The sequence below is a fragment of the Phyllostomus hastatus genome, unplaced genomic scaffold, assembly GCF_019186645.2.
Source record: "Phyllostomus hastatus isolate PE091 unplaced genomic scaffold, TTU_PhHast_1.1 phas_contig_17, whole genome shotgun sequence".
NCBI lineage: Eukaryota > Metazoa > Chordata > Mammalia > Chiroptera > Phyllostomidae > Phyllostomus > Phyllostomus hastatus.
This window is the reverse complement of record NW_025333664.1, coordinates 29,295,016-29,319,891: the sequence shown is the minus strand read 5'-3', so window position 1 is coordinate 29,319,891 and position 24,876 is coordinate 29,295,016. Positions and strand designations below refer to the sequence as shown.

Below are 24,876 nucleotides of genomic sequence, written 5' to 3'. Positions count from 1 at the left end.
CCACCAGTGCCAAAGGCCTCCCCTTTTCCCTGGGCAACATGCACGTTTTGTGAGAAATCACGTTTTTCCTCACTGTTACCAGACAGACACTGAAGAGAGATCATTCAGAGGGAAAGACTGATACTAAAAAAGTACAAAATAAATGGATAACAGAACAGCAACCAGCTGATACTTATAAAGATTTGCGGGGATAATGAACTTCTGAGGATACTCTATAGTCAGCAGTTGAAGACTTGGGAAGATGGACTCATTCATGCTACCTCTCATAGTGGAGATTGTGTATGGGGGTGGGGGGATTTCCACCTTAACACCAGAGAATAGGATTTCCTCTTCACCCATTCAGATCTTCTAAAAAATGGTTATTTAGAAACTGAGGAAAATTTAAATAATGTACATTTCTCTAGGAAGTTTCAATAAATTTCATTTTACTTCAAATAAAATTCAACCTAGGTGACCACATTCGGGCCAGCTTTTTAATCCAAAGTGAAATACCAAACTCAAGACCAGAAAGCATCAGAAGCAATATCAGACCAATTATTCAAGAGGTGCCATAAATAAAACAACTTCTATTTGCCAGAATAAATCTATGGTTTTTCACCTGGAAAGGCCAACTTCCACTTCAAAGCCTCTCTACCCTCTCTTTGCTTTTCCTCTTGCAGAAATGGAAAACCTGTTTTTATCATTTCTCTCACCTCTGGATGCCAAAGAAACCATTTTAGGTTTGTTTTCTTGTTTCAAAAAAGCAGCCACACTTTAGAGTGTAGTGTGTTTTAATTCATTTTGAAGAACAAGCTCACATGGATTGATTGATTCTTCAGGTCCCCTTACTTGGACCTGGTGCACTATGAAGTCCAAACAACTCTGCATAGTTACATTAAACGGGTTCTTGTGCTGCGAAGTCACTGGGTGCGGGTAGCAGTGAAACATTCCCAAGACAATCACTAGACATGCAGAATGCCAGCCAGAAGCATGGATCACTTTCAAGGGTCTTGCTGTAGGGAGCATGAAGTTGTATTTTGTGTTCATTGACAATTGTGTAGGGTAAGCCAACTGTGTTCAAGGGAGCAAGGCACCCCCTATTCCTTTGAACCTAAAGGGGTGTCTTCCCAAAAGGGATGTCTTCCCAATCTGTAAACTATGGGTCTAGATACCCCTCTGAGTCGTATGTGTTGCTCCTTCAAGAGTCAAAGCCAAGCCACCATGAATGTGAAAGCTGGCTGACCTCCTCTGTTCCCATTCCCCAGCATGGAGAGGACAACTGCCATTCACCCCGTGAATCCAAAAAATCCCTCCATCCCTGGGTGTAAGCATGGATGCCGGCCAAGCAAGCCTTGGATACCCAGGACTGTTAAGTTGTGGCTATGTTGGTGTATCCCATGTACAAGGTAGTAAAGTGCTTTTGTTTCTCTGCCTGATCCAGCTGGGGTAGTGGGGCTTGGGGCTGCCTGCCTAATGGCCCCTAGCCCATGTGCTTATATTGGGACCTGTCCCTAGGGATCTGCACCTGGTTGGCAGTCATTTTTTGGTGGATGTGGTAAATCGCCAGCGTTACCACAATGACGAGGCCCAGGATGAGCCCCAAGATCAGGGGCAAAGTTTCCTCCAACTGCTCCCGCTCATCCACTGGGCATTTATGCTCTGAAATGGGAAAGAAGAAGAAAAGTAGTGAGGTTCTGTTAAAAGGTACTAAATCATAAGTCCTCCTACCAAAACTAAAAGGAAAATGGAGATAAAAATCTCTCTCAAGGAACCTGTGGGAAGACTTTTTTTTCAGAAACAATATTTTCCCAACAAACTCTAAGGCTGAATTGCAGTATTTTTGCATAATGTAAAATAAAAATACACCAATTAAATGGGGCAACATCAGTTATCAGATTCCTGGCAGATGTTGACAAAATATCCAGATGATTTTTTTTTCAGTTTTCAGAGGGTTAGCATCAGACACAACTACCATCATTTTTATGGTTGGTTTAACTTTATAAGTTTTCACTGAAGTATGTCAGTGTAATGTACACAAAGAGAATTGCACACGATATATAGCTTTAAAAGGTCTGAAAATACCAAGTGCTGGCAACAATATGAAGCAATTGGAACTTGCATACACCATTGGTGGAAAATGGTACAAACACTTTGTAAAACGGTTTAGTGCTTTCTAATGAAGGCAAAATACCTACCATATAACCAGACATTGCATTCCTAGGCATTTACTTAGGAGTAATGAAAACATATGGACACAAAAAGACTTGAACATACATGTTCATAGAAGCTTTATTCATATAGCCTAAAACTGGAACCAATCAAGTAGCCATTAAAATAGAATGGATAAATAAACTAGTATATTCATACAATGGAATATTAATCAACAATAAAAAGAAATGAACTATGGCTACACATAACAAAATGGATGAATCTCAAAAATACGTTGAATGAAAACTGCCAGACACAAAAGAGTCCGTATTGTGTGATGCCATTTACGTGACATTGAAGAACAGGTAGGACTAAGTCTGTGGTGATTAAAATCCTAAAGGTGCTTATATCTTGGCAACAGGACACAAGGGGACTTTCAGATGTAGTGGAAATATTCTGTGTCTTGATCTAGGTGAGGGTGACATGGTTGCAAGGGTAGGTAAAAATGCATTGGGCTAAGTATTTAGGTTTTTGCATTTTAATACATGTAAATATACTAAAATGTTTATTTTTTAAAGATTTAAAAAAAATTTTATAGACGGGAAGGGAGGGCAAAAGACAGGGAGAGAAACACCAATGTGTGCTTGTCTTTCACATGCCACCCCCACCAGGGACCTGGCCTACAATCTAGGTATGTGCCCTGACTGGGAATCGAACCAGGAACCCTTTGGTTCTCAGGCCGGCACTCAATCCACTGAGCTACACCAGCCAGGGAATACACTAAAATGTTTAAATGAAAGTGTAGAGCTCAGTGAATTTTCACAAATGAACCCTCCATGTAACCAGCATCCAGATCAAGAAGGAAAATGTTACCAGCACACAGGGCTGATGCTACTTTTACTCTCTTAAAATTCAAAACAGTTCAAGAGCCCTGTGTCTCCATTTTGAAATGGAACCAGGTGGATTCTTTGTAGAGCTGACCAGGAGTGCCTTCCAGAGACCAATACATGTTTACTCAGGCTGCTTTGCTCCCTGTGGGTAACTAGTGATCTTTCACCAAAATTACAAGCTACAACTGGATAAAGCAGGCTTTAGATAGATATCTCTCCATAAAGACCAAGTTCTTAAGTCAAGGTGACCCAGTGAACATTGCTGAGCAACTACTGTGTGCCAGGATGCTCTAGAATCCCTGCTGACACAGTCCCTCCCCTCGGCTCACCTGAGACCAACAGAAAGGAGGATAAGGCTTAAGCCCAAGGGGTCTTTTCTATTTGAAAAAGAGAATCTGGAAAATCACAGGCAAATATGCAGCTTTTCAAAAGCTCATTCTTACCATGCCTGGTCCTTAAATTAACTTTTAGTTCTAAGCACAAAGATTATCTCAGTCTTCATTAGAATTCCATACGGTAAACACCATTATACCCATTTCACACATAAGGTAACTGAGGTAGAAAGAACTAAGGAATTTGTCCAAGGGTAAATGAAGTCCCAGTCTGAACTCAAACGGTCTAAGTCAACAATGTAGTCAGGGCAGTACTTAGCGACATGAGCTAGAGTTCGAGTTAGAGTCAGGTCTGTAGCAGGCCGGAGCAGCTGGCACTCAGAGGCTGCCGAATCACAAGGTGGCTTAAAAGGAGGGCTCTGGGCTCTGCCAGTCTGTCTGTGTACTGGCCATGGAGGTACACTCAGTCTCTGAAAACCCGGTGAGTCGGATACTTATTCCAAAGGGGGATGAGGATAGTTTTGGGGTGACAGATATGTTGATATTTCTGAATTGTAGTGAGGGCTTCATAGGTGTAGTTCTAGGTCAGTATTTATCAAATTGTACATTTAAATATGTACACTTTATTGTATTTCAATTATACCTGAATGAAACTGTTTAAAATAAATATGTAAACATATACATTCATACATTCCCCAACTTAAAAAATTGTAACTAGTTTTCTTTTAAAAGATATATTGGCAAATTTAGAGATCTATTAGCACTAAACTGAGCCTTTTTATTACAACCAGAAGGACTGAAAAGAATGAGTAGGGGACTTGCCTCTTTCACTCTTTGATTCAATTCTAATGAGTCCTACACTTTGTGACCAAATATGCCTGTTTCCCCAGGGGAAGGACTTGCTGCTGTTACAAGGTGCACCAGGGATAGCTATGGGCCTATGCCCCATAGTCACAGGCTGGTTCCCCCCACCCCATGATCTCACATTGCCTCTTTGAAGAGAACAATGGAATAGAAATGGAGTCCCCTGGTGTAGAGATTTTGTTAATAACAAAAGTTATTTGTTTTCCTCACCACAACTCACACCATTGTCCGTGTCATGTTACCATTGTGGGGTTTGCTCAATGTCCGCATGCTAGCTGCGAACTCATACCTTGATATTCATAGCAAGCCCCCTTCAACCACACCTGAGTTTATATTAATGAGGGGACTTCGAGTAAGTCCCTAGGTCACCTAAAGATGGCGGCTGGTTGCCAGGAAAACCAACCCTGTGATTAAAGGGTTGGAACTTTCAGCCCCAACTCCCTGAGTTCTGGGAGGGGAGAGAGCCTGGAGATTTAGTTCAATCACCAATTGCCAATGATTTAATTAATCGTGCCTCTGTAATGGAAGCCTCTATAAAAGTCCAAAGGACAGGGTTCAGGCAGCTTCTGGTTGGTGAGCACACGGACATATGGGGAGAACAGCACGCTCAGAGAGGTCCTGGAAGCTCCTTTTGTAATAAGTGGGTGAACTAAGATGTAAAATGTTTCTCTGAGTTCTCTGAGCCACTCTAGCAGATTAATCGAACCTGAGGAGAAGGTCATGGAAACCTCCAACATACATACAGCAGGTTGGTCAGACTGTTGTCCAAAGTGGGGAGGAGGGATGAGTCTCGTAGGACTGAGTTTTTAACCTGTGGGATCGCATAATATCCAGGTGGATTGTGTTAGAATTGCGGTGAATCGTAGGACTCCCAGTCAGTGTCAGAAAATTTCTTGTTGGTTGAGAAAAAACACCACATACCGGATTTGGCATCAGAATCATAGTGCCAGAAAGTAATTCTTAACTGGTAATAACTGTGATGTAGTTATGAGAACTAACACCTCATATCTTATCCTTTAAAGAACACAGAGGAGAAAAGCACAGTGTATTTTGGCAAAAAATGTATATTTTAAAAAATATAATTAAATTACTGTTGTGGTTTTTAAAAATTTTTATTTATTGATTTCAGAGAGAGAGAGAAACATCAATTTGTTGTTCTACTTATTATGCATCATTGGATAGTTCTAGCGTGTGTTCTCACCAGGGAATCAAACTCACAACCTAGGTGTATTGGGGTGACACTCTAATCAACTGAATTACCCGGCCAGGGCCTATGTTTTATTTCTTGACAAAGTTTCTGTCACTGTAGGAAGAAACCTGAACTAAATACAGCACAGGAAGTGGTATTTGATGGAGTATTAAATCATGGACATGTCAAAAGTAATCATGGGAAAATGGGGGAACTAAAATAGTATCATGAAAAATACTGAATCCCCATCCTCACCCATCCCCTTCCACTAAAAGGTCAAATAAAGGGGAATTCCTGAGTCTGCTATCCCTTATCCATCATTCCAAAATCCACAATGTTCTGGAAACCAAAAGTATTTTGTTATCACTCATTTGGCAGCAAAACTTAATCTGAGCTGAGAGTGGACTGCTCATGCTTCTCACTTATCCTATTTAGTGTGAAGACTCACATCCTTCACAGCAGGATGAAGATATATTAATACATTTCATTACAGGGGCCTGCCCAACTTTTCTGGAGTCTTCCATAATATAGGAGTCTCTCTTTACTCAAGGGGGATATGTTCCAAGACCCCCAGTGAATGACTCAAATTGTGAAGAACATGGAGAAAATGATTTTCCTATATACACATACCTATGATAAAGTGATTTATAAATTAGGCATACTGGAGATGAACAACAATAACTAACATGACCTGGAACAATTATAACAATATACTGTACTACAAATTACGTGACTGCTGTCTCTTTCTCAAGATACCTTATTGCAATGCCTTTTTCACGAAATGGTGTGCGATGACACCAGCCTGCGTGATGAGAGGAAGGGAGGTGAAGGACGTGGGCATGGTGAGGTGCTGTGGTGTTATAGGCTCTCAGGGTTACTTGAACACAGCCCTGCGATAACCGCAGTCATCAGTGTGATAACCTGGACAGCTCTGAGTGACTAATGGCAGGGAGCATATACAGTGTGGATATACTGGACAAAGGAATGATTCATGTCCCAGGAGGGATGAAGTGGGAGAGTGAGATATTTCATCATGCTGCTCAGAACATTGCACAATTTAAAACTTACAAATTGTTTATTTCTGGAATTGTCCATTTAACATATTTAGACCATGGTTGACTGTAGGTGACTGAAACTGTGGAAAGCAAAATCGCAGATAAGGGGGAACTACTGTACATGAACTATGTACTATATTTTCTTTCTAAAATCTGTAATATTCTGAATTCTGAAAAACCATCTGTGAACCATCTGACAGACTGTGAACCCCTAAAGGACTTGTATTTCCCTTTCAGGCTTAAGCCAGTGTTTTCAAACTGCCTCTGACCCATAGGGAGAAAAAAATTACATTACAAATCAGAACAGATGTATACACACATAAGTGAAACCAAAGTTACCCCTGCTTTGCGTGACTAATAATTTATACTCTACTCTCTTTCATTTAAAACAGTGCCTCACTAAAGCAGAGGTTATAATCTTTTTTGTACTAGTATGATGAAACTATAACTCCTCAGAATAATGCTTATAAAAATATATAAAAATAAAATACATAAGATTATAAAGAAAACAGATTACACTAAGATTCAGCTATCAAAATATCTTTAAGTCATTTGGGACATGGTAATATATGTACTTGTTTGTTAATACATATATATATATACTTGTTGTGGTAAGAAGCATAGCTGTTACTTTCCAAGGTCTGCACAAGCTAATGTGAACAAAAATATCTATGATTTCTATTTGTGACAAAGTCACAGGTAATACTAATACTACTAAAGGTTGTTACCTCCATTTAAAATAGAAGGAAATATTAAATATTAATTAGAAATTAGTGGAAATAAAGATGAAATATTTCCTACTGAAATATACAGACACCCTGAATTCTATCCATGAATGCCATGGACCCCAGGGTTAAGATTCTGTGCAATGAACTGATTGTACCACCCATGGATTATAAAACAAGGGAGGCCCTAGATCTCTGCCTGAAGAAGAACACCTCTCGGTTCAGCCCAGACCAAATCGGGCTTTGGATGCTCCGAGACCCCTTACTCTTTGTCCACCTCCAGAGGACTTGGGATCCCTTTTGTCTCTGTCCTGGCTGGCCTCAGAGTTCTGGAGAACACAGCACAGGGGCTCAGGATGATGGCCTGGGGCTGAATAAGGCAACAACCAGCCTAGTCATTGGAAAGAACCAGAGGAAGACAGATCACATACCATAGGGGTGACCTATTGCCAGTTCCATTTTCCAGCTGTGGTCACATCAACCATAAACCCGCTGTCCCCACTGAAAACTCGATTCATTGTAGATTCTGTTTTCTGTATATGTGCTTTATTTTCTTTTGTTCCATTTGATGAGCACTGCATTTCAAAGTTGTATTTACTCCTTGAGGCAAACAAAGTCTAAGAATTCTTCACTGTACCCCAAATGAAGAGCATTGAGGTGGGCAACAGGCCAAGAGGAAAGCTGTCTGCTCTCTCAAGCTCTGCGAATGCCACAGACTATTTCTGTCCCAGGAGGAGGGAGCCTTTTACTGCCTGTGCTTCCTTTGCTCTCTGACAGTATAGCTGAAGGAAGGGGGTTGCCCCTGTTTCCATATTCCATATTTTCTCTGGGATGGCTCTGAACTCCTGTAACCTCAGCAAAGTATATTTTGCATACTGAGAAGTTGTTCAGATGAATGGACTCCAGAGAACTTTGGCTAGAGATAAGGAGATGTAGGCACCAGCGATAAAAAGAAAAAGGATGACAGAAGCTGGTACTGACTAAAGTCCCTGTGTGCCAGGAACACGCATGCCCAAGGAGCAGTTGTACAAACTCTTTCCCACCAGCCTGTAAGCTCCACCGGAGCAGAGAAAGTTTTTATCTCCCAGTACCCAGGTGTAGCAGACATGAACAATGCCTTGTTCCCTTGACAATCACCATGGCCACACAGTCCCATGGATGTTGTCTGCCAGGCAAGTTAGACATCCCAGAGTCAATACCTGTCCCTCCACCTCAGCAACCACTGGAAAGGTTGTTGGGTACCCTGAATTCATTAGCATTTAATCGTGGCTTCTAATATTCCTAATAGCATGACTTGTAGATGCCACCTAATCTGAGTGGATGGGAGTTGGCAGGTAAATGCTACCCCTCCCCCACCCCACCTCAGGTGGGATAATCAAGGAGGGTTTTATAGACTCTCCCAGAGACTCAGAGGTTCCAGCAGTGTGACCACAAGTGCCCATAGTAGCATCTTGCTCATTAATGCACCTGTGCTGACTGTCTTGCCTTCCTATCTCACTCCCCCAATCCCCTACCAAGGCTTTCTAGAACAGCCTTGTAAATAAACTACTTGCACTTATATACACTCTAAGCATATGCTTCTGGGGAACCCAAACAGAAACACTATGTTCCAGGACAGTACTGGGAACACAGAATTCTAAGATTGCCCAGCGACATGGCCCTACGCTGGGGCTCCATATTGTACCTTCAACACAGTTCTCAGCAGTTTTAATAACAGAATTATCTCCTTCTGGATGCTTGTATAAGAGGCCCTGAAGAGCAACTACCCAGGGTGGCATGTTTCCTGACTGGCAGGTGCCAATTAAATCACAGGTCTACATATCCCTTTGGATCAGCATCAGCAAACCCTGCCTGCATGTGGCATGACAGCTAAACACAGGGCACCTCCTGAGGGTGGTGTACAGAGAACAGCAAGGCACATTCATTTCCTCTAGGACACAAATCGTTTTTCCCACAGTTCTGGATAAAATACAGATCAGGTGGCATCTCCCAATCACTCTGTTCACAGCAATGATAAAAAGTTCATGAGTTCAGCGTACCCAGCAATCTTTTTAAGGGTGCCTCCTGCATCCACATATTGATTACAGTTGCTCAGCAGAAGCAGCTGAGGCTCTGAGAGGCTAAGAGCACAGGATCTGATACCCAACGACAGGTTCTGGGCCCAGCCCTGGCAGCCAGTAGGAGTGCAGCCTTCACCACCAGTAACTGCACTTCTCTGAGCCTCGGATTCTCCACTGTAAGCAGGGATCTCAGGACCTTCTTCACAGGTTGCTGTGTTTGTTTGTCGTTCTTGAGAGTTAAAAAGGGACCCGCCTATGTAGTAACTTCTAAATGCCTGTTAAACCTGAGTCTCTAATAAAGAGGAACAGAGGCCCCCTCATGTTCTGCCATGCTTCTTTTGTCATTATGCATAAAAGTTGCCTTCAGTTCAAGCCATTACACTACTTAGACTGATCTGTTTCTTCCAGGGCCACACCCCCCACCCCATTACAGACAGAAATCTCTGGGGCCCTCCAAGGGACACACAAGGAATTAACTGTGGGAGGGCAAGTTAATCCAACCCAACTGAGAAACAAGGGGTGCCTTGGAGTACAGGCTGGTAGATGACACACAAGGTGTATTTGTTATGGAAATGAGCCAACATAGCCTCTGTGTATTGGCTCCTAGGTGCTTTATTTTCCCACTGAAGACTGAGACCCATTAGCTGCAAAGCCCTCCGGCGCCAAGCTCAAATTTTACACATCCAATTATTTTTATAACAGTCCAAACAAGCAGATTTTAGTCATTTAGAGCCTATCTGCTTTGCATAACAAACCTCAACCAACAGCTGTCACCCATTGATAAAATAGGTCCCTGTAGTTATAGGCCTGTAGCCTCTTTGCTGCCCCTCAGAGCTCTCTGACCCAGAGGTTCCTCACAGTGCTGCTGAGTGACACATACCATGTAGGCACATAAGCCCTCTCTCAATACTCCTCTTCCTCCAGGAGGCCCACTGTTCTCCTTCCTTCTGGATGGTGGTCCATGAGGGGCTGCCCTCTGCACAGTCCCATGCTCTGAGGGGTTTCCCTTTCATGCAACCCTGTCCAAGCACCATGCGATAAAGTTTGTGTGTTACTGCCTCTCATGGCCATAACTTCTCCTTGCTAAGCTCAAAACCCCTCACCTCCCACCCCACCTCCACAGTATTCCACAGACCAGAAGCACCACCAGGAGTATCACCAGGAGCTTGCTAGAAATGGAGCACGTTGGGCCCTGCCTGAAGACCTACTGAACCAGACTCTGTATGTTAACCAGATCACTGCAGTTGTACACACCGCTGCAGAAGATTTGTGTGCACACTGCAGTTGGAGACATGCTAGGCTAAGAGACTTTTGCTGTGGATTAGTGTAGTAACCAAGCTCAATGCTCTAAAGGAATTTGTGTGACAAAGATGTCAACCCCCATTTGAACTGAGTGTCCACTAATACACTTCACTGACTCTTCTTGTTTTTCTCAGTCTATAAAGTAGGCAGATGTGAAACTGCAGGCTGCCAGGTATGACCCCTTTATACAGGGAATTCTTCATTAGAAACCCTGATACTGTGGCTCAGGCACACACATGACCAACTGCATGTATACACCCAGGCATATAGATATATGACCAGACACTCCCCAACATACACACACCCGCGCAAACACACTCCACTCACACCCACACAGGCATTTCAACACATCCAGAGCCTCCTGAGTGTTTATTATGGGGAATGGGGGGGCAAAAGAAATCTTTTGAATTCCACCAAATCAAATAAAATGGTCTCTTACAAAACAGTGTGGGGCAGGGCCAAGAGGCTCAGACAGGAGGAGCCAGGAACAAAAGAATCCCTACCACACAAAGGCACTTGGATCCAGTGAGTGACTCTGAATGGACTTCCTCCTCCCTGGAGTATCAAGGCTGAAACTCCAGGGTGCTGTACAGAAGGGAACATCCTAATTATTACCCAGGAAAACCTGGGTGAGACAGGTGCAATTTGCTTCTGCTTAATATGTCTGCATTTAGGAAGTTACACATCGTTACAAACTCTCTAAATCTATTGTGCCTGTCTAGGATCTGGAAGTGGATTAAAAAAACCGCTTTACAAACAAAAGATGTTATTTCCATGCCATGAACTTCAATAATTTTTAGGAAAGTCACTCTGGTTCTTATTCAGAATTCATTTACTCTTACTTTGTACACAATTCTAAACATCCATGAGATTCGATTTCTCAGTCCATGAACAACTATAAGCAACCGCTTAGAAATAATTAAGTGGATTAGGGCAAGGTTGTGATAAGAAACTAGTAAAAGCAGCAATTACAGTGCTAGTAGGATCGAGAGGTAAAGAAGGGCCAAAGAACAGCTGACCAGCAAAAATCAAAACGGCACTTGAGACTACTGAAAGGACCCATGTAAACTCAAAAGCATCTACAGTAGGGACACTGGGGACTGACACCACACACACCAATATTTTCATACAAAACTATTGGTCACCAATAATCACAAATCCAGTTATAAGTATATTTAAGATTTTCAGTTTAAGAAAGACACTATTACATTTATGAATATTTTGTTTAAAAAACAGGTTATTAAAAATGCTAAGGTCTTGACACAGAATTTAGTTTCAATTTCATAGAAAATACATTAAAATGGAATAGTCCCTCCTTCTACAAAAACAATTCAGTGTGGTCCTGCTTTACTAAATCAATTAAATTCTAATTCATCTGGTGCTGAGGCATTTAGAAGTCTCTATTAATTGAGTGCACAGCTTCAGAATATCAGTTCAGCCAAAGGTAACTGGACAGTTGCAATATGCCAAGCATGGTATTAGGTGCTAAAAATACAAGGATGAAAAAGAAGCTAACCATCAAGGACATAGGAACTCTCAAATGCCTTCTGAATAATCATGTGGTGGTGGGGGAGGTAGATCTATTCAGTATAGTTTGAGTGGGAGGGGCATTTTATGAAACCTCGATTCCTTGGGCAATGACAATGATTTATGTGTGACATAGATGGAGACACCCTAATATCCTGCACATAGGAATAGCTGTATTCACCTGCGGAGCCCTAGCCCAAATAAAGGCATCCATAAAGAATCAGAATATCTCCCCATCTTTTTAGCCATGAGGAATAAAACAAATATGCAACTGTCTTTGACAACTTCCCCCAGACAAGAGAGAGACAACAAATGAATTGAATAACTCCCTTTCCCTACATTTGCCGAGTGTAAATCATTGCTAGACTTGGATAAATTGCAGAAAGGTGGACATGCCCTATCTCTGCTGGGAGGCAGAGAATCAAGAGAATGTGGATGCTCTGAATCTGCCTGAACCCCTTTCAGAAGCTAGCACAGACTGAGAAGAAGCACATCTTCTACAACCCAGAGGGAGAAGATCAGGGACCTATGCCACCCTGGAGTTTTGTGGGTATCCCTCCTATAAGGTGAGTGATGGATGGAGGCAGGTCTTCATAAAATTCTCTCTGAGATCGTCACATGATCCACATACATACATACAGACAGACAGACACTCCTATTGTATTCTAGCCACAAAAAAATTTGGACTCACGGTGGTAAAAACCTACAGCTGCAAGTATCTGAAAGAACATGGAGAAACTGAGGCCCACAGAAGAAACAAAGGCTCTTCTCCAATCAATGGCTTTCTATATAACTACATGAAATTTTTAGCTGCTTTTTGATTGGGAGATTTGCATTGACTTTCTTACCTCTCTCCCTATCAAGGTCTTCTTTTGGCAAAGGAAGAGAGGTAGGGAAAGATGAAGAAATAAAGGAAGTGTGAGAAGAATAAAGTGAAGGAGGATAGGAGAGAGGGAAGGAAGAAAAAGAGCCATTTAAGAAAGCTGATACAATTCAGTTAACTGCCTTTATTCTTTGAAAAATATTACAGAAGGAAGTAGTGTCATGTCAGCCTAGAGAAATCCAGCCTATGAAAAACAAGTGGCAGCAGCCTGGGACCCTGGCAGATCCCTCTCCGCATTCATCCTGAAGTCAGCCTTCCCTTCCCTCCTCCCTTTCTTCTCCCACCACCACCCCCGCCAACCTACCTTCACTGAAGACAAAATCAGAGATGATGTCAAAGGGCTGGATATGGACTGCAGACAGGATCATGGTGACTGTCTTCTGAGGATCGCTGGAGGCTAGTGAAATGGTCTGCTGAGCTTGACACTCATAGGACTTTCCAGCTGGGGTGACCAAGGCTGAGAGGTGATGTGAGTTTGCCGTGTGCTTCCCAGCTGCAGGGAAGACCCAAAGCAATAGTTAGGCCCCTCTCACTGGCAGAACCCCCTTGCTCCTACCAACCTCCCCAGCCAGAGTTGGCTCTTGCCTCTCAGCTCCAAACTCCCCTCCAGTGTCACCTTGCCAGGGCTGAGGCTCTTCCTGTGGCATCAGGTGGTGTCAAAGAACAAACACACCCATTCCTTCATGAGCAGGAGCTCCTTAAACATTAATATGGAATTTGTGGAAATTTCAGAATTTCTTCTTAGAAGAGGAGCATGATACCTAAAAACCTTGTTTACTCTGTAAAACCTTACAACAGAGATCCCAAAGACACATAACAGGGAGTTGGTTTCTTATATTTCACACTGGTCCCCAAAGAATAAAATACCTTTCTCAAAGCATGTCTGATTTCTGATGCCCTGGACACATAGCCTGGCACACGCATATATACCCCTGGAGACCTACTTCCTTTTCCTCCTTTACTGGCCTCCTTTGTTTCCTGACCCCTTACCCTCTTTTCCTTTTGTTTGTAGGGAAAGGGGCCCTAATTTAACCAGGAAAATGCTTGAATATGAATTCTGATGAAGATAAGAAAGCACTTGTTTTTTGCTGTGATGTTAAAAGGGTGTAAACAAAAAATGACATGCCATCTTTCATGGGCTTAATGTCTTTTCCCAACTCAGGTGTTCAGGTGATCGAAGGCCTCATCATGAGCAGACTTGACAATTTACAAAATAAATAAATAAATTTAAATGTGGTCTTCGACAGTGTCTACAAACACAAACATTGTTATTTGGGGAATGACCATTCCTCTGGCCATGATATTTTTGGGGAATCTGGGTGAGATGTGGGAATGATGGGTAGAAAAAGCGAATAATTAGGCCACGGTTTAGAATGTGCTCGGGTGACTGCAGTGGATGACTGAAGATGGCGTGCGGGACCTGCTGCCATGCGCGAAAAGATACTGAGGCCATCAGGTCCTGACCAAAAAGGAAAGTCATTCTGCCGCCCTTCAAGTTTTAGCACATGAAAACAAACAAACAAACAAAAAACAGGAGCAGAAAAAATATACACAGCTTTGTTCTTCTCTGTGCCTCCCTAAAGGACAAATCACAAGAGGTTATCCTGAAGCTGCCAGGGGAAGTCAGCCCCTCACAGGAGACATCTCATCTGGCATCAGACTACCAGCGGCTGGCTGATTCTGGCCGGGGTTTCTTGAGCATCTACAAGGCCAGAGGTCCAGAGGACCCACTGACTGTTCCATTCCTCTGTCTTGGAGAACAAGCCAGGAAGGATTTGGCCTGGGAGCTCAAAGCCATGATCGGTTTCCAGAACACTTCCTAATTTCTTGAGGAATTCACTTTCCACACCTGCGCTACTAGAGTGTCCACACTTTCCTAAGCTCACTCCCCAGGTCTGTTGACCTCTACTCACCACTGACTGCGTCTTTAAAATGGGTCTTCTCGGAGGAGTCGTAGACAAACTGGACTTTGCTCAGCCTCCACGTCGCCTCGAGTCCCTTGGACGTATTGTGACTTTCCTGCCGAGTGGGGGAGGAGTGCATCAACTGCCCCTGCGACTTCTGTGTGGAGAAACCGAAGGGCGGCCCCTGCCCACACCCTCTCGGGAGTCTGCGCCCCCTCTGCTCAGAGTTACCTTTACAAACAGCATTTTGAGCGTGTATGCGCGATCCACCCAGAACACCTGCAGCTCCGATTCGTTGTGGCCACAGCGGCCCTTCACCTCAGCTCCCCGGGTCAGTGAGATATCAGCCTGTTCCGTGATCAGCTGGGAACACAGATGCCCCGCACCCCCTCAGCGCACCCGGCCCTGAGGGGGCTGTAAAGGGCGGCGCGTCCAAACTCCGGGTTGCACGCCTGGGCGCTCCTTTGCGCGCGCGCGCGCTCCCAGGTCCGGGAACATGCGGTTAGGTGCTGTGCGTGCAGACCCCGCCGTTAGGGAAGCGGAGAGGGGGGTTACTTTCAAAGCAGGCAGAGCGAGCAGAAGGCGTTACAAGCCGGAACCCCCATGCAGCATTCAGGAGCAGCCTGCAGGGGCTCAGGGAGGAAGGTGGGCGACCCAGGTCTTCATAGGGCTTCGAGGGTGGGTGCCCTTCGCCCCTGGAGCCCTAGGAGCAAGCTGGGAGGGAAAAGGTTCCTTACATCAACATAATTGCTGGCCCACACATCATAAGGGACAATAAATTTGGCTGCAAACTCTGCCATGAGACATGTCGTCCCATTTTCCCGCACCACAAATATATCTTTTTCAGGGTTAGTGGAAAGGCCTGAGAGATTTTCCACTTCTTGTTCTGCCATGATTCGAGCCATTGTATCTGCAGAGGGAAAAAATCCTATCGGTTCCAGGCTCGGTGAGCCCACGCGTCTTGGGCAAGTGGGTGGAGATCGTGGTCTGCGGGCTCTGGGCTGACAAAGTTCCCTGATGACTGCTGTGCGCTCTGTGAGTCATTTCTCTATCCTAGCGCCAACAAATTCAACTCCATTGTTGTTAATTTATAATAAAATTCAATTAAACGTTACGCCCTTACTAATTTATAACCCCACTGGCCTTTTTCTTTATCTTAGGATTTTAAACAAAATCCTTGTTGTCAATGCTCTGACCCTACGAAGCAGGCCCGCATAGCACTCTGTCTGGCATACAGGTGTGTGGGTCTCTGGGGAATTCCTCGCTACTAGCAGGAAGGCTCTCGGTCCCCTCCCCCACCCCAAAGAAAAAAAAAAGAACCCCCTGCAGAATGTAAGCTACTGACTTTACTATGCCGGCTCTATTCTCTGCAGAGTGCACTCTGCCCTCGCGGTCGCCGAAACGTTTACTCACGGAACAGCATCAGGAGAACTCCAAGTCTGTTCCAGCTGAGAACGGCTCTTCCTCGGAGATCCATGCCTGCCGTGCAGTGAATGAGGCCAGATGTGCTGCTGCAGAGGCCGTCCGAGAGGGAATCCCTTAAAGTCGCCCCTGGAGTGAGCCGAGGTGAGCGAGGGGCGGGGGCGCCCAGAGGGAGGAGGTAGGGAGCGCGTGTTCTGTGAGCGCTGGCGAGGACTTGGTGTCCGGTGCCGCACCGACAGATGCAGGCTGAACACGAGTCTGCTCACTGCAGAGGAATGGACCGCGCGGTGAGGGAGCTGTCCACGGCTACGAGTGCTGAAAGGAATAGGTTGTATTGCAGGAGCGACTGTGGCTTGGATTGTGCAGAGGGTCAATGAAATTGGGAGGGGGGGAGACTAAAATTCTCCCTGAGTCTGTTCCCTGTTCTGCAGTTGAATCCACAAAGATGATTCTGTCCTGGGAAACTTAATGGACTTATTCGATATCCCTACCAAGAGCAGTTTAGATATCACAATCTCATCACTGGAGTCCTGGCTTCTGAAAATGCATCTGGCTCCTTAAAGAAAACGGTAGAGCACAAATTGTTGCTGCTTTTGGGGGTGGAGGAGTAGGCAGGAATAGAGAAGGAAAATGCTATGGCAACAGTTTTCTGCATTGGGAGACATCCCTTTCTCTTCCCTGCTCACAATGAGCTCGTGGGTTCAAAGTTAAATTGACACCTCCTCAAAGGAGGCCATCAGTCAATGCAGTATATCAATTTGGGCTTACTTTCTGTGAGCCCTGCTCTCCGGTTGCATGAGGACTCTGAACTTTAGGGTCACCTACTTACCCTCACTCATTATACTGTGATTATTCTGCCAAAAGCAATGTAAATGAACCTGAAGTTTGTGAGGGTTATCTAGGGTCTCTTAGAACAGTAATGTTGCATAGTTATGTAAACACACACATGCACACACACTGATATTACTCTTCAGCCTCTGGTGGGGCTGAAAAGCAAATATTACTTAGCTAATTCCTGTATTTACATTCTTGGTAGTTTACTTTTTTTTCTACGTAAATAACCATGAGAATACAGTTATTTCAGCAACATACATGCCTTCCTCATCAATTATAGTGATCTCCAAATATTTTACTTCTTAGACAATTTTATTATGACTAATCAGTAATAAAAGGTCATAAAACAATGTCATATTAAGGGGCAAATTACAAAGTATTTTCATGTGTGTTGTCAAATCTGATCCTCCTATAACCTCAGAAGGCAGGCTAGGGAAGATATACATTATTATGGTGGTACATGTCCCAAAACTACAGATCAGAAAAATTAAATAACCTTCCTACATGTCACATGGTGAGTTAAAATTAAAATAGAAAAATCACATGCTTTAACTTTGTAGGGATCATCCTATTTTCTTATGTAATACTCTGACTCCAAAATATACCATATTTTTATTTCCATAAGCATCTTTATTCAGTGAGCAAATAACAAAATGGAATCTACAATCTCTGTCATTAATTCACATTCCTGAGATGTATAGAATGCTGTTTTAAGTATAGTAACGTTTTGACAGAATGTTTACTCCAAAGTGTCTATATAATTATTCTTTAAACCTATTCCTCCATTGATGATTAGATACATATTTTTACATCTTCATTTTTATCTCTATATTTTGATATTTCATTTAAACATTTCTCAAGAACTTTACACATATGATCATATATAAAAGAATTAAGTAAAATTGTGATTAATATTAAGTCAATTATTATCAATTGAGAGTGGAAGTTGTAAAATTTATGTCATATTAGCAATCGGTCATGCTAGCAATTGTTATTTTCCTGTAGTACTGTAAAAACTAGAGAACAATGAGATATGTGTAATAAAGCCAAATGTATTCTCTCTCCCTCTTCTCCTCAAGTATTTTAATGAGAAAAGAAATAAATCAATTTTAGTTCAGGATTACTGCACGGATTTATTTATTACTGCACAGATTTTAGTGTTTCTCAACTAAAAAAAAAGTATAATAGCTCAGGGGATGGCTGATAGGCCAAGTGAGCCATTGAATATAAAGCATTCAAAACAAAAGGCAAATCAATTTAGGCCATCGATGTTAACTGAAAACCTACTACTTTCACTATGCTTAGTGCTTTGGAAACCCAACGATAAAAAAATACTATTATACAAGTAGAAGAGACATCTGTAAAAGATTATGACAGTTTCTCTTGTGAAACATTATTGTAAATATCCTCACTTTATAAGTTGTTAAAAGATCAATTGAATTAATTGATAATTATCTGCTTTAAAAAGAAAATATTAGATGGAAAGGAGCATTGGTCATTAATATTAAATTATGAACTAACAGTAGTTAATTCATAAATCAGATGGCAGTTCCTTTGAAAATGGTTTCCTTCATATCTGACATAAAACATTGCTTTGTTGACACAAGAGAGTACTTGAAAGAGTTAAAAGAAAAAAGAAAGCAAATTTAACCCTTTCTTCCTAGAAGGATAATCTTCAAAACAAAATTAACTTAATAACCTTCTAGATGTTTAATCTTAAATATACCTTACAAATGCCCATTAATTTATTCATTTTATCCTCAGTGATTCTTACATTCCAATAGAATTGAATCATTGTACCTACAACTTTCACCTACATCAATTAAACAACTTTCTAATAATCCTTTTTTAAAAAAACTTCAGTCACTTAAAATTACCAAAGAGGTGATAAAGGAGTAAAACTTACCATTAAATAATATGTTAAAATAGTAACACAGTTTTCATTCTTCATCTCTGGAGTAGGAGAGAAAGCAGGGGAATCTGACATAGACAGGTACACCCATGTGAGTGTTGGCTGTGTCAGCTGTCATCATTGCTGCTGATGGTCAACACAAAATGTCAGGGGTGAGTGTGACCAAGCACGCTGGCTTTGGAATCTCCTCCAGATCCTCTAAGGCCTTCAAGAATTCTCTTCAATTCTTGCATTTACTTACTGAATTAGCCTTTGTGAATCTCAAACCATTCGGTGAATTCTACTTTATATAAGTGGGAAATAAGTCCCTGCATGTATAGAACTTCAATTTGGATGGGAGAAAATATGAAGATAAATGAAGATGTGGAGTCGCCTAGCACAATGTACACTTAAATGTTTAGGGAGAGAAAATGTAAGACAGCCATCCCAGGGTGGGGTGGAATTGACCAAAAAAGGCCTCTTGGAGAAGGTAGGTCTTGAAACAAGTAGACATATTGTCCTGCCATGAAAGACAAGGAAGGACAATGCAGATGGAAGAAATATATGTTAAATAGGAGAGTCAGCACAAAGATGCAACTCTTTATCCTTTCATATTTATCAATTTTCAATAAAGAAGAAATTAGGCCCCCAAACCCATAATTCTTTGTAGACTGCATAACACCTATTTAACTCATTTATTTGATAGTTTACCCACATATGGCATATGCAATGACATATGCAAAATTATCCTAAATAAAATTAAATATTTAAGTTGTTAGGTATGTCTCTTTCTACTTGATTACACAAGAAATTGACTTGTATTTGTAGAATTGAGAAACTAAATTACAAAACCAGGAAACTAATGCTAATTAGACAACATTTGTGGGCTTCAGAAGGGGAAAGCTAGGTTTTGTTTGCAACTGAAATTTGGCTTGTTGATATTTCAGTCCACGGTGAAATGTAAAAATGCAGTCTGGCTCTGCTGTCCCCATCCCCAGCAAGCATGCGCGCTCATGCACACATGCACACAGACAGAGAGAGAGAGAGAGAGAGAGAGAGAGAGAGAGAGAGAGAGAGAGGGAGGGAGGGAGAATGAATGAATATGGGAGAAGGAATGGATACCAGAAGCAAGGATGATTTAACTATACTGGACAAGATGTACACAGCTGTTATGCTAAAATTACTACTTAGCAAAACATTTTCTTGTGTTTAGATTATCACTGAACAAGTATTTCATTTAATTTAATCACTGCCTTTGAATACCTTTAAAATTCTTTCTAGGCTAGCAACCCTTTTGGGGTAGGAACCAAAAAAATAATGTGTACACAGTAATATCTTGTGCAGAAATTGCCAAAGTCTGAGATATTTGAAAAGAATCAGAAATCTGACTGCAAAATGCTAAATATTTGGAAAGAATAAAAAAACTGAGTTTGGGCCTCCAATGCACTCAGCCCATACGTTGTTGATGAAATACCCCATATCCTGTCATTTCACCGGCTTCTTCTGCATCCACTTTAAGGAAACAAAAGAGTTGTTTCTGCAATGAGGGTAATGGGCAGAGGAGACAAGGTACCAGAAAAGAGCCCTTTCACTGGCAAAGTGTGTTTATGCTAAATTCTTAGAAAATGTTCTTTGATTGTAGAATAAATTTTAGAATATTTAGAATAAATGCCTTCACATGCTGGAATGCAGGGCATAAGGTCCATGTAACAAACCCTGAATAAGCAGATGGTGAGGCCAGGTCATCATTCCTGAAAAGGTCAATAGTAAATAATTATTTGTCTTTCCCCAACTAGGTATTAGTTTCCTGTTCTGTTAGTTAGCACTAGCTTCAATGTGTAAATTTTTAGGGTATGGAGTACCATCTTCTTTGCTTTCCTAGCAGTGAGGAAAATCTTGACTCAGAGCAGAAGACCTTTCTATAAAAAGAAAACAGCCAAATCAAGAAGCAAAAAAAAAAAAAAATTAAAGAAGTATTTTCTCTAAGAAATAACTACCTAAGGTAAAGGAGTCTGGTTCATTTACAATAGTTTGCTACCTGAATTCTGAGATAATGAAATGCCTTAAAACCTTTTTATGATGTGTGACAGAGATTCTTAGTCCCCAGTTAACTGCTCTTTTAATTGTCTATTTGAAGTTATCTGCATATTCACTTGAAGGTGTGTTGGAAGTGAGGAAAATCAGCATTAATTACCCTTGGGAGAGGGTGAGAGTGGGGTGGCCAGTGTCTTTCCTTTCAGAGGAAGCTTGGTTAATGCACAGCTGGAGTCCTGAAATGCCCCAGGGTGTTCTTTTTTTTTTTTTTTTTAGTTTTTATTGTTCAATTTGTTGTCCCAATTTTCCCCCTATTACTCTCTTCTGCCCTACCCACCACTCACCTCCCACATTCAATCCTCCCTCTCCTCCCTCTCTGTCTTCCCAGGTTCTTCTGATGTCCTAAGTTTAGTTTGTTTCTATGACTGTTGTGAAAATATTGCAAGGTGCCCTGGCACCGGAGAACAGGAAAAGTGAAAGAGTCCACTTTCAGTACTGGAAAGGCGACTGGAATGGTAACCCAGGAATCAATACATTAGTTACGACTTTATTACTCCACTAGCGACAACTTCTGGGAGGAGTGGCTTCAACATGCCTTTTCTAAAAGATCCCTCCAGGACTAAATGTCAATTTAGCAATCACTTTACTAGCAATCACTTTAGTTGGGAAGTGATCAGAGCAATTCCTTTAGAAAAAAATAATGCTGGGGATTCCACCATTAAAGTGTAGTATCTTAACGTACAAGAAGTATGAGCTGGTCGGGACACACACACTGTGGCCGACGGCGTTACCTTGGGTGGCACCTTGGCAGGTAGGCCTGACTGCCCAGGACCTGGAGCTTTGCGGGCGCTCTGGTTGCAGACTCCAGCGGTAAAAGCTTCTTTCCACGTGAGCGAAGGGAGCTGCGTGCTGCTGCGGGCTCCTAGCTGCCCGCACCCTGAGTTAGAGACGACCTCAGCTGCCGGAAGCTGAGGAAGCTGCCGGTCAGTGCCTGGCACACAGGGTGGTCTCCCTGACACATTTGCTCAGCTGCTCCCCGTGTAGAAGTGGGAGAGAATGCCCTTGCCCAGTTGCAAAGACGAGGTCCACACCGGCTTCAAAGTCGGGAGACGGGATCATTTCCTGCGGGTTCAGCAAGTTCCGGCCACGGCGACAGGGGCTTTTGAGGCCCATTAAAATGAGGAAGAAAGTTCCTGGCAGAAACTATCATTGGAGTTCTCACACCCCGAAGGTCGAAGCAAATCCATCTTTGGGGAGGGGAGGGTGGGCAATGAGATCCCCGCGCTTTCCCAACCTCCCGCCTTTCTGGTCCCTCCCCCACCCTAAGAAAAGTCCGCAGAATTGAGAAGCGGGAATGGGAGATGTAGGGAGCTCTGAAAACAGAGCAGAGGGAGGAGACCCGGCTACAGAGACTTGGCTTCTCTCCTCCGCTCTCCTTCTTTCCTTTCTAAACCGCCAGTGCTGTGTTCGCACGGGAGGGAAATGCCCTTTAAGTGCTCCAGCGGCCCCGTTTGAAGTGCCAAAGTAGGGAGGATGCTGTGCTCCAGGCCCAGTGCCGCGCGGGGATCCTCGCCTCGGGTGGGTCAGTTCCGGGACCGGCGAGAAATTTTCCAAACCCAGAAAAGATTCTACCGAGGCTGAGTCCCCGGACGCTCAGAGGCGCGCGCACAGCTCCTTTTGCGCTGCGGGGAGGAAGTGGCCTCTGCAGGCGGGGCTGGGAACCGAAGGTGAGAGGGTGAACTGACTCTAGGGGCCCCTATATATAGTAAGGTCCCTGGTCACCAAGGGAAACTCTGGCAGAGAGGAGAAGTGGGACGGAAACCAATCCGAGCTTTCTGGCCTGCAAGAGGCTCAAGGCTGGGAGGTTTGGGTTTTGTTTTGGTTTTAAATCTGGGGGGTGGGGGGGTGGGAGGCTGGAGGGAGGGCGTTGTCTACCTACTCTAAACTGCAACTGGAAGAAAAACCCAATCTTCTACCTTAATGGGGGTCTCCAGCAACAAACTAGAGACCCACCTCTCAGCAGCAGGTCTCGGTCCACAGAGGCTGAGCCAGGGCTCCTGCTGCACACCGCCGCCCCTTCCGCGGAGTCCGCCTGGGGTGCATCCCTAGTCTGGCAGCGAGTGGCCTGTTACCACTTTTTTCCGATTCTCCCCGGGACAGGGTCAGCTAAGAACTCTGCGAGGCCCCATACCCGAAAACACCGTGGAGACCTTCCGATATTCTCTTCAAAATAAAGACACTAAATCTCAAAATAAGGAAATGAAAACTCGACATTCGGATATTTTTCTTTGGCGACACCATAGTTACTTTTAATTCAAAAGCAAATTTGGAGGGGTCCCAGTCTTGCCCGTGCCTGTGAGATCCCCCAGAACACCGCCTCCCCGGGTCTGTCTGCCAGAGGTGCCGTCGCGCAGCAGCTCCAGTGGCACCCAAGTGTGCCGCTCGAGGCCCAAGCCTGTATTTCCCCCACGAGGTTCTTTGTGTCTACAATTCTCTGGGGGCCGGACTCCCACCCCGGTCTTTTAGTCAGCGAAACAGCTGGGTCTATAGAGGTTGTAGCCACCGCCTAGTCCACAGCTTCTGGACTCACGACTCAAATCAAACAGGCCTTGAAGTCCAGGTCACCAAAGCCACCGAGAGGAAGGCGCCCGACCCCTGGCACCCGGAGGTCAGGCGTTTCGGTGGCTGCCACTGCGCTCTATTCCCGGGTGACTCTGTGGAGGAGCACAGATGGGGGACGCCCCGGGCAGGCACTTTGGGCCAGCTGATGGATCGCCTCATTTCCCGACTTGATGGGCTGGAACCTGGGCTGGCGGGGAGGTGGGGTGTGCATTGGCCGTGGGAGGTTCTGCGCGTTGAATTTTGGTTTGGGGATAGGAGTAGGAAAGGTGGAGGCAGTGCGGTATACCTATCCCAGATAAAGACCCGAATACCCCCACCTCCACGAACGCGAAGTTATCCCTTCCCCGTTTTCTGTTCCGGTCACCGCTGCACGTCTTCACCCTGGTCCCCGACGACCTCGGGGCTGTGAGCTCGGCGGGAGACCCCCGGGGATCTAGGTGCCGCGCCTCCTCTTCAACCTGGGGCCTCAGTGTCCCCCAGAGCAAGTCGCGGAGGGCAGCCATTAGGGGTAGGCCGCGGAGGACAGGACTCTGCCTCCCGGTGCCCGGGAAGAGCCCTGGGTTGGAGTGGGACGTGAAAGCCGCTGTGCGGGGAGAAAAAAGCCTCCATTCTGAGTCTAAGGTCCAATTCTCGTCGCGGACAGGGGACACTGGAAGAAGTCAGGGAGACTGGAGTTGAGGGTCCGAATAGCAGTGAAGGTTGTTGTAGAAGGGTGGGTGGAAAACGCACATTGAAACGCTAGCATCCCGGCTGTCCGACCGTCAAGCGTAGCCAAGGAAACCGTGCGATCCTGGGGAGGGCGAAGTAGCTTGTCCCTGCCCTGGCACCTGAACCCCAGCTGAGCGTGGTGGGGGAGAGTAGCCCAGGGAGAGAACTCGAGGCTGCGCCTTAGGTGAGAGGACAGCAGACTGGAGAAAGTAGGGTCACTGTGGTTCCTGCTTTTGGGCCATAACTGTGAGTTATTTTCCTTTCAGCTTCCTGAATTTTTCCTCCAGGTCTCAAGAACTGGAACTACGACTCTGCTCAAGACGTTCATCCTTGGCTGGGCCTTGAAGGATGTTAAGGGGGATCAGGTCTGTTATCTCAGGAAATCCCCAATCTCTACCTGGGCAAATTACCCCAACACCTTCCTGCACCCCCTCCCCAGGTGCTGGAAAAGTTGTCACTCTCTAGGGAGTCAAGAAAGTGTCACATGGGGTAGGGCCTCTGGACAAA

The 24,876-nt window shown here is 44.1% G+C and overlaps 1 protein-coding gene across 2 annotated transcripts; it reads right to left on the bottom strand.

Moving 5' to 3' along the window:
* Nucleotides 1–474: 474 nt before the first annotated feature.
* LAMP5 (lysosomal associated membrane protein family member 5) lies at nucleotides 475–22,135 on the bottom strand. 2 transcript variants are annotated; one of them, XM_045833071.1, is made up of 7 exons: nucleotides 21,831–22,135; nucleotides 16,272–16,595; nucleotides 15,596–15,768; nucleotides 15,090–15,221; nucleotides 14,868–14,973; nucleotides 13,259–13,447; nucleotides 475–1,638 (listed from the first exon to the last, which is right to left on the bottom strand). In XM_045833071.1, the coding sequence occupies exons 2-7, from the start codon at nucleotides 16,333–16,335 to the stop codon at nucleotides 1,460–1,462; spliced, it is 843 nt and encodes a 280-aa protein (XP_045689027.1). In that variant the 5' UTR covers nucleotides 16,336–16,595; nucleotides 21,831–22,135; the 3' UTR covers nucleotides 475–1,459. The 2 variants fall into 2 exon arrangements, with proteins under 2 accessions (XP_045689027.1, XP_045689028.1); XM_045833072.1 differs by lacking the exon at nucleotides 21,831–22,135 and adding an exon at nucleotides 19,021–19,120.
* Nucleotides 22,136–24,876: the final 2,741 nt, after the last annotated feature.

Coding starts and splice junctions, on each gene's coding strand:
- LAMP5 (XM_045833071.1), bottom strand. CDS start 16,335: ATGGATCTCCGAGGAAGAGCCGTTCTCAGCTGGAACAGACTTGGAGTT. Junction 15,769..16,271: donor AGTTCTCCTGATGCTGTTCC/GTGAGTAAACGT, acceptor TTCCCTCTGCAG/ATACAATGGCTCGAATCATG. Junction 1,639..13,258: donor TGATTTTGTCTTCAGTGAAG/GTAGGTTGGCGG, acceptor TTCCCATTTCAG/AGCATAAATGCCCAGTGGAT.